Source organism: Mytilus edulis, chromosome 2, assembly GCF_963676685.1.
Source record: "Mytilus edulis chromosome 2, xbMytEdul2.2, whole genome shotgun sequence".
Lineage (NCBI taxonomy): Eukaryota > Metazoa > Mollusca > Bivalvia > Mytilida > Mytilidae > Mytilus > Mytilus edulis.
In genome coordinates, this window is record NC_092345.1 from 77974668 (window position 1) to 77986883 (window position 12216).

Genomic DNA, 12216 nt, shown 5'->3' on the forward strand with positions numbered 1-12216 from the left:
TAATTATGTACAAAGATAACTCCGATTCTTATGTATGCGGCGAATTTCGGTCAAATATTTCATTAACCATTGCAATTAAGTGATATACCCTGCATTCTTTCAAAAACACACTTGTTTACTCAGTGGTAATATTGAATCATTAATGAAAACATCAAGTAATACAGATGTTTCAATTATATTTGAACAATTCATTGTACATATCAACAATGTCAAGCTGTCTCAAGTCAAAGCCGAAGGTATGCAACATGTGCAACTTATCAGTATATTTAAGCTGTTAAAGAGTTGTTATCCCCTAAACTGCTCTAGGAACATTTGATTATCATGAAGGGTATGCTGTTATTGTTGTTATTGGTTTTGGTAGGCGACTTACTTATATAGGAATTGGACCTTAAATTCATACAACATAATTATGTGTATATGTACACTCATTCCTTAATTTAAAACTAAAATTAAATTAAGGAATGAGTGTATATACATAATAATTATGCTCGCAAGTAATCATACGAAACTGTGACGAACAGAGTTGATTGCGTTACAATGAAGTACAAATCATTTTTTTTAATAAATAATACAAAAAATAATTAATGATATGCAGATATGGTCTCCTTTCTGGCAACTGTAAAATGCAGCATATTATTTTCGTAAAGTATATTGCATATCATATGTGTTAACAAGTACATATTTATATAAAAAAGTAGGTATTTCCGTTATATATTACAATAACCAAACAACACAAAAAAGATTAATTTCAAAGGTATGGTAAAATTTCAGATATTCCATGATGTCAGAAGGGAGTTATATCGAAGTAGAAACAAATGATAGACCTAGTTTTTGTAGTAAGAATTCAAAGGTAAGTACATAAAAACTGATAGTCAAACATTTACAAATATAGGAATGTATAAATATATAGAAACGTTACAGTGTTAATTACCAAAACAAACTTTGTTTTTGGAAGAATTTGCATTGTCGGTCAATATTTTGCCTATGTTGTTGAAAGCTTTACTAAAAAATGAATTTTCTGTGATACTTAAAAATGTATATCCATTTAACGTAAGAAGAAAAGGTATGGTTGATGCAGGTCATGTCCGCTTGAATGATTGAATGATTGTTTTCATTAAGTCGATTGCCATATACACTAAATTTGCGGTCGTATATCGGTATCACGTCGTCATCGTAACTTGTGGAAGGGTGTATGTATTTCTCTGAAATTATACCACAAATTTACATACTTCAAACGGATGGTAACAATTAGCTTTGGGAGATTATGGCTTAAACAGTTTAGGACTTAGGAAAAAAAAGAGGGAACACTAGGGTGTCCTGGTAATGGACAATTATTTAAGAACAAATCTAATTTAAAAGCAGTGTAATAGAGGTAATTCAAACACAACATTGTGAATTATCTCCATTCAACTGCTTTTGGATTATGTTTATTAGCTGTCAATTTATTTTTAGAAGTTACTATTTAAAAATGCTGATGAAGGTTATTAAATTTAAGCCATGATTATGTATGTCATTTCCTCCTTGAGACTTTTATGATGTATTTACATAACATAATCAATTCAAGTTCTTTGAATACAGCTATTCTTTGTCAGAAACCTTTTATGTGTCAAATATTAAATATCCTGGTACCTTTGATAACTATTAATAACAATCCAAATTCAGACCTGTATCAAGTGCGAATATTATGTCCATTTTTGCCCAAACTGTTTAGGGTTGGACCTTTGCAGTCGTATCCACCTGCGCTCAGCGAATCAATTTTTAATACGTTTGGATAAAGGGCAATATGTTCAAATACGAATCTAGTCCTCCGTTATTTTTTTTTATGCAATCATTTATTACTGCCACAAATTTACGAATATATACTGGCAACATTATTTGTTTATGATTTTTTTGCTATTTTAGGCCATTATATTATTCATAGCAGTGTTTGTGGTTGTGGTTGTGGTAGTGGCAGTGGTAGTGGCACAAACAACCAATAATTCAACACCACCACCAACACTTTCTAATTTAACTGGAGAAAACGGTAGGTTATATTATAATTAGTTTCCAAAATAATCCCAGTGTTATGCGACTGTCATACAAGTTGGAGGTTTAGGTAGCTACAATTCAGGTATAATCACCTATTTCTATGTCAGGAAACGCCTGTGCCAATTCAGGAATCAGACAATTATTTTCCATTTGTTTGAGCATTTAATTTTGCCATTTGATAAGGGACTTTCCGTCCTGATTTTTTGAAGTTCGGTATTTTTGTCATTTAACTTTTACTGTAATTGAGAATGTTTTCTTGTGTAAACATATCAGAACGGAGTAGTTTCTGTGTAGAGTAATGACAAACTGGACCTTAAATATACAGTGGCATCTACAACAAAAATAGCATGATAAGTTGCAGTCTGATTTACCATAGAATAAATAAATGATGATGCACTGTTAACTTTCATATAACTAATAGATTATCACATTTAATTGTTATGTTTCGTATACTATTAAATAAAATATGATTAGTTTATGACTTGGGTGTTGAAATGAATATCAATAATATGATAATTTTATAAATTTCCTGTTTACAAAACTTTGAATTTTTCGAAAAACTAAGGATTATTTTTATCCCAGGCCTAGATTACTTTGGCTGTATTTGGCATAACTTTTTGGAACTTTGGGTCCTCAATGCTCTTCAACTTTGTATTTGTTTGACTTTATAATAGTTTTGACCTGAGGGTCAGAGATGAGTCTTGTGTAGACAAAACGCACGTCTGGCGTATTAAATTATGATCCTGGTACCTTTGATAATTATCTTTTTACTGTTTTCCTATGTGAACTATTTATCTGTTCCTTAAACCATTCTGAATAAATATATAATTATAAGGTCGCAACTTTCACTCTTAAAAATCAATGTCGAGCTATTATTTCATATTTTGTAGAATCAGAAGTTATCATCAAGCCCAGTAACATTGACAAAGATGAATCAAGTAAGTAAAGCCATAGTATAACTAATCTAACTCATGTTAAGTCAAAGAACAGTCAAACATAGGAGATTTAATGTCGTCTCAGGAATCTTAAACAATCCAAAAATGAGTGCGATCAGATTCATCATCATGTATAATAGCAACCTAAGAACACAAGACTTTTCATGTTGCAGATCCTCACTAATCAAAATAGTGTTGACATATTATTTTATTAAGAGTACACCAGTGTTTATGTAATCCGATTATGGTACAATATGTTTTGCAAATAGAAGAAAATAAAACCTGAAGGAGCTATTGATACAATAAGAAAGTTTTTATCGCGTTTCGACGATATGAGACTGAAGCTGCTGTTTCCAGCGCAGGTAGCAGCATAGACTGTGTATTCGAAATCGGTGTCAGCAATAGTTATTTGTGATCAGGTCAATTTATGGGGAACCACTAATGATAGGTCAATTATAACTGGTATGCAGTTGTACTAACATTTGCACATCTCATTTAACAAGAGATTTTTAGAAGTGGCTTGCCCTTTCAGTCATGATCTATTGACTTTGAACATTTTTGAATTTGGCATTCAGCCTTCAAATTAGATAGGGTTGAATTGTTGAAGGCCTTTTTTTATCTTTTGTTTGTGTCACTTCAACTACCATGATGCACACTACTATTATTAATAATATAATGGCATTAAATGGTGTAAAATAACAAGATCAGTTGCACGGAAGTATTTGAATTTCGCATTTTTTTTTAATTTACAGCTACAAATAAGTGCCTCTACTATACATCGGAAGGTGAGTATTTTTTAAAGAATTTTATGGGAATATAGCGATACAACATCATTCTTAAGATATACATTCATTATAGGGGAAAATAATATTTCACGATCAAATAATATATTGAACATATTAACATTACAGAGGAGGGTCTATTTTCATAATTTGAAGTAATAAATGAGACGAAGAATATACAATAGGAACAACTAAAACACCGTTTCGAAGGAAAACGGACAATATTATGACCAAAGGCAATCAAAAGTATATTTTTGATTTTTCTTTTTTTATGAGAGAAGAAATTAGAAATGTCACACTTGCGTTTTTCATGCAGTAACATGTATATGTAATCTGGTAATTTAACACTCAAAACATAAATATCCTACAAACTTATGTTGTGCATAAAATACAACCAGATTAGGCAGGTAATAGATAATACATCAAATATCACATTAAAACAACTGGACAGATAAACACAGAACCAAGCAAAAAATAAATACTGAAATAACGCAAACACACAGAAACTAAAAGCAAACACCAAACAACTGCTAGGTGAATACAGAACTATTTGACAAATGCTGAAAGAAACTGACAGGGAAACATCATAAAGGAAATACTGGACAGTTGAACACAGAAACAAATTACATACTCTGAAACAACTGGACAGTCAAACACATAACACAACTGGGTAATTTAAAAGTAAAACAAGAAATAAAACAACTGGTCCATTAAATACAGAAACAAATGGGAAACACGGAAACAGTTGTCAAAGACTGGCAAAACTTGACAGTTAAACAAGAAAACAAACAGCAAACACTGAAACGACTGGTCTGTTAAACAAAGAACAAATGAAAAACACTGAAGCAACTTTTATACACTGAAATAACCGGTCAATTAATCACAAAAACAAATGGGAATTATACAAACAGATAACTAGCACTTAGCGTATGACTTAATGCAGGCTATTTTAAAATGTTTGTCAAAATTGTTGAAAATTTCAGATATTGTGACGAAAATGAAACTTAAAGATGATCCATTTGAGGGATTATGCGATATAGGCAAGTATTTTAATATAGATTGATTTGCCATAAAATATATTAAATGATGGTGCATTGATAATAAGTTTAGAGTAACTATAATATATTATTATATTTTATGGTACTATTTTATATACTGTTAAATAAAATATGATTGGAAAAAACAATTGTATAATGATTTGCTCATAATTATGAGGTCTTCACTTTCAGACTTAAAGATTAATTTCAAACTATAAATAATTTATTCGAAATTGTTTTAGGATCAGATTCTGTTAACAAGACCTGTAACATTGATAAACATGAATCAAGTAAGTATTTCCATCAAACTTTATTTTAAGTTTCAATAGTACCCCAAAGGCAATTCGTCTAAGTTGAGGTAGAGTCCAGCGTAAGAGCTACAATTCTATGAAAGGAATAAATATATAAGATGTGTGATGTTGCCTATCCTCTTCTCTCTCAATGTTGTTAGGCTTGTGAGGCACTTGTCTTAAAAATGTTCATATATATATACCTGGTAAATATAAAAAAAAACATATATTTTCTGAAACAAGAGTACACCACTTTTATGTAATCTCATTAAGGTCAACATATAATTAAAAATGATAATTAAAACCCGTAAAATATATTGTTTACATTACAGCCTGCGATAAATGGAGGTAGATGTGCATAAACCCTTCATTTTCGAATAAAACATCAATCTGTCTTATGCCATAAAATTTCTTATCATTGATTAAATTATTTAATATTTTATTATCGAATATGTGCACATTTTAACAATAACATTTATTTTTTTATCAATTATGCAAGTGTAAAAGTTTGATAAGAACACTATATCTACCTCTATATCTATTGTGCTGCATACCCATATGATATACTAACAAATATAATTAGCAATGTAAATTACTTTTGAATTAAGTCTAAATAATTGTTTCGTTTAGGCAGCCATTTGTGTGAGAAATGTACGGATGGAAGTTTGCTTCCATCGTTTTGCTTCTGTGACAAGAAAGTACACTGTGTCAACGATAAAAAATACGGAGGTAGAGCAGCCGATGACTCTAAAAAGACTTGTAAGTAATTATACTATTGAATTGTTTCTGAATTACAACACACCAAGACATAGAAATGTTTTCAGTCACCTATACACAATCATTATGTCTCATCAATACTATCTTTTAGACAGCCATAGTTGTGAACATATTTTGGTGGGTTCAGCGCTCATAAATATGTTTAACCCCGCCACATTCTTTATGTGCCTTTCCCTTGAGCCTGTCTGTCAGTTGTTGAAGTTTGATCATGTCTATCCTATTTGTTTTTTGTAAACTGTTTAGTTATAAGTTAGGCTGTTAGTTTTCTAAATTTAATTGGTATATATTTTCCATGTCAGGGCCTTTTATAGCTGACTATACGTTTTTGGGTTTTCTCAGTGATGTTTGTCGTACGGTTGCCTATAATTGTTTACAACCGCTTCATATGAACTTTGGTTAAAAGTTGTCATTGCCAATCATACTTCATCTCCTTATTTTATCTACAACATTCTGCGACAAAATTACAATTAAACTGTTATCATTGTATCAAATATATACTAAACAATAAGACAATAATTATTGTATTTATTTTTATACTAAACAATTTAATTTTTACGTTTTTTTTACTTATGTTGCACTGTTACGCCATTATACAGTTTCCTTTGTAAACAAATTATATGTATTTTTATTCAATGCAACAACAAGTCTTAGCTTTCTTAAAAGCTGTGGACTGCTTCGATTTATCCTAATTTAATGTAATATGAGTATATGTGTGCATTTGGTATTTTTAGATAGTTGATTGATATAAAATGGATTTACTTTAAGAGTGTGTGTAATGAGTGTGCCTCTCTGGAGGTGTGCCTAGATTAGGAGAAGTTATCAAATACAGATAATGCTTTTTTGAAAACGTTGTAGAGGAACTTTGTTTAGCAAACCAAATCGTGCATATTGCAGATTGACAAAGCAAACAAACGTGATAATTGATATTTCAATATTGAATTTCAGTGTGCAATATACGCATAAAACGAACATGAATTAATGACAGTTGATCGGAACTGATATACACATAGTTAATTTTCCGGCTTTTAATGACTTATCCTGAACGAGAAAAGTATGTAATTCTTTGTCTCATTTAAACCAATGGCTGTTGCTGTAAATATTTCAAGATGGCGTGTATGTCTACTGAAACTAATAGCTCCGCACCGTGATGCGAAGCAATTATGAAACAGAAATCAGACTTTTATTATATAAAAACAAAAAAAAAGCTACTAGTTCATAAGTAGAAATAAACTTAAAATACACCAGCGAATTTGCATACCCTTTGTAGGTAATAAAAGCAATGAATAAACGTTTTAAATACTATGGCTATGCAAGATGATATTTATTCAAAATCAAACTCTAATGAAAAGAACCAGTAAGGATATCTTTTATCAATCGATAAATAACTCATCAAATGTTCATTTGCATTTATTTACTATTTTTTTAGGTAATTGGTGTGCAGATGTTTTCATCAATCAATTTAATCACCGAGGCAATGCGAGTTGCTCTAGAGCCTCTCAAGCTGTGGTGAACACTACCTGTGAAGGTTATGATGGGTTCATGTGCAGTGTCATAAAAAAACGTGTATGCACTTTAACAGATAAACGGCAAAATCTAAAACCATGCAGCAGGTCAAATTTAAAAAAATGTTTCATGAAATCGAAACGATCTGGAAAATATTACCATTGCCAAAATTTCATGGGTAAGATAATTTTTAAAGGCGCATTTCGTTTTAGATTTAAAGTTTATTATAGACAAGAACATTACATTGCCTTAACTAATCATTTTTACAATCAACGGAAAACTTTCAAGCTTTTTAAAATTACTAGTATGTTATTTTAATAAACAATTATAAATGATGAAGTGATGTTGAGATAAAGAAAAATACGTTAAATATAAATATTTAATTAATATGTTGATAAGTGTCACAAGGGATACATAACTTAATATTTTCATTTTATTTTTATTTCCAAATGACAGATTCCAATGTCGAAGAAAGAAAAGACCTGAAAACGTGCAACCTGGATGCTACCCCTTGATAGAAGAAAGGTAAACACATGACCAGTTATTCAAAACAGATTTATATTTCTGTGGTCCATTGGCCACACCATTAATCTCTTTATATAACACAGACATCTCAATCCTTTTAAATTTTCTGATGAAGATTAAAGACATTGCTATTTCAAATAATGTCTTTGGAGTTTTGTCCCTTTCAAAATTCCTGAAGACTGACATAAACCACCAGTAGGGTGGAGAAATGGACATCTTTTATTTGAGTATTAAGGTATCTACGATGAGAAAATAACAATGCTTTGCATTTTCAGGAAAATGTTTTATAGCTCTCTTTCAAATTTATTTTTGCAGGTAGAACTATAAACTAAGTTAGGCTTCATCCAAGAAGTTAAATTGATCAGTTGCAAGGTAAAACAACTTTGTGCTCTTGATTGACCATCGTATAGTTGATGGATGATATCGTCCCTGAATGTGTATACCAAAGACAGACAGACAGAGATACAATGAGTTCTTGAAGAGTGAGAACCAGAATAATAGCCAGTGACCTGTAGTAGTGCATTAATCTGTTTAATGTGTGGCATTTTTATTCAACTTATACAATTTGCTTACTTGAGTTTAAAAGTATAATACGTAATGATATACATTCCATCTAGGTCTGTGTGATACGTTTGTGTTTGATATCAAGAGAGTGTATAACTATCATTGGTCGACAGCTTCAGATTATCTAAACCAATAATACTAATGTATCGGTACAGTTCCGAAATGACACTTGTTACACATACGCGCCTTTAAAATCAGTATGTCCTCATTGAATCTATGCATTTATCATAACATTGTTACATAAAGTCTGAGATTGTCAACAGAAATATTAGTTATTAATTTTTTGTTTGACAATAGATTTGAAGATACCATTTTTTAGAACTCCTCCATTAAATATAATTGCTTAATAGAATAATGCTAAGACATAGATGTGGTATGATTTCCAAATACCAAATGGCGTAGAAAGTATCAGCCACATGTCACTCTACGACATTCATCAATGAGCAAATCCCTTACCACAAAGCAAGAAATAAAATACCCCAACATGAACGTAAAAGTATTCAAATGAGAAAATAAACGGCCTTCTTTATTCATCAATCATTTATCGAATAAATGAATAACAAATATGATTATCTGCAACAAACGCCCTATAATTTACTATATATTGACCTTGGACAGAGACACACACGAAATGTGGCGGAGTTAAACATGTTTGCAGTCGTTCATCCCTCCCCCACCCGGAATTATGGTGTAACAGCACAATATAAGAACAAACCATGCAAATGAGTTGAAAAGGGCGTCCATGACTTACACAACTATTTTTTGGTATCTATGAAATAATTCAGTAAAGGTTGATAGTAACTTGTGCTGACGAAATCATTGACTTCACAATTTACTAGTATTACATTGATTACGTTTTTTTGAAATACAAACCGCCACTACATACACTACATTATATTTCCTCTGTGCTATCATTAGTTATCAGTTACAAACTGATAAAGATGATATCTTAACCATGACAATCAATTTATGTTTCCGTCCATAATAATTAAACTTTTTAATTTCATCTCAGGGAACTAGAATAATTAATTTGTAGTTCACTTTTAAACAAATGTACTGTTGTTATTTATGCAATCTTTGTTCTGTATTGCCATTGTTTTATATATCTGTTATTAGTTTGAAGTAATGTTGGTCTCTATGTATAACGTGATAAATCTATATATATATTATCTAATATTATGCAATGGCATTTGAGTGTGTATATTAAAATTTAGAATGGAAATGTGGAATGTTCATTTTTATATATTTTTAATATAAAATTGTCGTCAGGCACCAAAATAAATATTGAGAATAAAATGATGACGTGTTTGGTTTATATGACATGATATGGTTATGATCACTCCAAAAGTTAGTTTCAGTCTTATGGTAAGGGTCATATTAAAGCTACGATTTAGACAAAAGTTACATTACGATTATTTTTGTTTCAAGTATTGATCAAAGCAGTCTTTTGCAATAAGGTTGTATAAGACAAATGAGGTAACATATTGGAGGAGAGAGAGTAAACAAGCATTTCCTTAAGAGTCCGTGAAAACTCCTTGCCAGTATATTTCTTGATGACCATATTTGAGATAAAAAAAATTGAAATAAAAAGTAACTTTTCATAATCGAAACTTTTAGAAAATATTATCCTATATAAAGTATTTGATTCGGAATACAATTCTCTGCACAAATGTAACGTTGACATTTACTTTTCAGTTGTAAATTCATTCTTGTCATTATTTGTGAACTTATATCCAGGTTAGGCTGTAATCCGATTTAAAGTCTTTGATAAAGCTTTACGAAACGAAATGATGAAAAAATGTCTGACGGACGAATCTAAAACCATATACCTCAATCCCGCTGTTTCTTTCGCGGTGTTTAAAATGATACAAACAAGGGATTATATATTTTTTTATATTTGTGATAAGTCAAGTGCGTACTCTTTACAAGAACAATCTATAACATGGTAACGAGGAACAAACGACTAACATCGACACTCCATGAGTGTGATATAGGAATACGAAGATGTGGTATGAGTGCCAATGAGACAATTCTCCATCCAACTAAATATGTATAAAAATGATAAATTAAAGTACGGTCTTCAATTGTCTAACCCCAAACAACAAGCTATAAAAGGCCTAAAACGACTAGTGTAAGACAATTCAAACAGGAAAACCAATCTATATTAAAAAACGAGAAACACTTATGAACCACATCAACAAATGACAACCACTGAACAACAGGTTCCTGACGTAGGAAACGTGCAAACAAATGCAGCGAATTTGAACGTTTCAACAGGCGCCAACTTTCATTTTAACCTAAATCAGTGGTGTACCATTACAACATTAAAAACACACTATAAAAGGTAATGTTTGATTAATGACATAATATGAATACAACTTTAATTACAAAGAGGGATATAAAACAATGTCAACAAGATAACTAAAGTTCGGAAAACTTGTTTTACTAAATAAATTAGTTTGTTGTTCATAGTACAAGAACAAAAGGGAAAATATATCGTTATACTAAATAATTAGTAATGGTGGTTTACAAAAGAAACAGTGAGACGAGACAAAAATCTATTACAAATTGTAATAGATCAAATTTACATGAAAGTACGATTTGAGATGAATGTAAGATTTGAGATGACATTAAGATTTGAGAGTGTTTTCGCGAGTACTGAAAGCTAGTTAAAGGCCAACATTTGATAATGTTTTTTTTACCATCATAAATTGGTTCAACATGGCCATAACAGTTAAAATCAGCAATTGATTATCATGTGTTTAGTCATTTTATCATAATAAAAGCACAGTCAACAGAATTGACGTATCATGATGTTGTTCATCTGATATTGATTGATTTATAAATCATTTAAAATCCGTGGACTCTTTCTTAATCATGTAATTTTTTGATTTGTTCGATTAACAGCGTTTTATACGACCGCAAAAATTGACGTTGGCGTCGGCGTCGTCGTCGTCGTCCGAAGACATTTGGTTTTCGCACTATAACTTTAGTATAAGTAAATAGAAATCTATGAAATTTAAACACAAGGTTTATGACCATAAAAGGAAGGTTGGGATTGATTTTGGGAGTTTTGGTCCCAACTGTTTAGGCATTAGGGGCCAAAACGGGCCCAAATAAGCATTTTTCTTGGTTTTCGCACAATAACTTTAGTATAAGTAAACAGAAATCTATGAAATTTTAACATAAGGTTTATGACTACAAAAGGAAGGTTGGGATTGACTTTGGGAGTTTTGGTCCCAACAGTTTAGGAATTAGGGGACCAGTAGGTCCAAAATTAAACTTTGTTTGATTTCATCAAAAAATGAATTATTGGGGTTCTTTGATATGCCAAATCTAACTGTGTATTTAGATTCTTAATTTTTGGTCCTGTTTTCAAATTGGTCTGCTTTAAGGTTCTAAGAGAATCTAAGGTCCAGATTTTCAATCAAGTTAGCAAAATTTCATGCAGGAATATTATGCAGATAACTAATGTGAATTTGTATTTGAAAGAACAAATTTATACGATTATAACTTATAAATATTAATATTTTTACAAGTATAGATTATTTTTGCTTGATTTTTAATGTTTTTGAATAGGCATATTCAGGAAAGATCACTCTGAAATAGTGCATTTTCTGAAGGAATATACATGGCATTTTGCTGTTCTTTCTTGTGATATTATTTAAGCATTTTCTAAAAGTAATCTTGTCGTATTTTATTATACAATTCTATCATTTAATCTAGCCTCTAATCACATAATAATGTTTTTTTCCTGTACAATCCATACAAAATG

The 12216-nt window shown here is 30.8% G+C and overlaps 1 protein-coding gene across 3 annotated transcripts in view; it reads left to right on the forward strand.

Annotated features, from left to right (window-relative positions):
- Positions 1 to 9737, forward strand: part of LOC139513044 (uncharacterized) — a 39875-nt gene extending 30138 nt beyond the window's left edge. For 2 of the 3 annotated variants that reach the window (XM_071301149.1, XM_071301150.1), the window contains exons 2-11: positions 772 to 850; positions 1903 to 2023; positions 2919 to 2966; positions 3716 to 3748; positions 4729 to 4785; positions 5025 to 5072; positions 5703 to 5831; positions 7276 to 7530; positions 7809 to 7877; positions 8193 to 9737. In XM_071301149.1, the coding sequence (XP_071157250.1) occupies positions 779 to 850; positions 1903 to 2023; positions 2919 to 2966; positions 3716 to 3748; positions 4729 to 4785; positions 5025 to 5072; positions 5703 to 5831; positions 7276 to 7530; positions 7809 to 7867 (822 nt within the window). In that variant the 5' untranslated portion in view covers positions 772 to 778 and the 3' untranslated portion in view covers positions 7868 to 7877; positions 8193 to 9737. Of the gene's footprint in view, positions 1 to 698; positions 851 to 1902; positions 2024 to 2918; positions 2967 to 3715; positions 3749 to 4728; positions 4786 to 5024; positions 5073 to 5702; positions 5832 to 7275; positions 7531 to 7808; positions 7878 to 8192 lie in introns of all 3 variants that reach the window. The other variant, XM_071301151.1, reaches the window with a different exon arrangement.
- The last annotated feature ends 2479 nt before the right edge of the window (positions 9738 to 12216 follow it).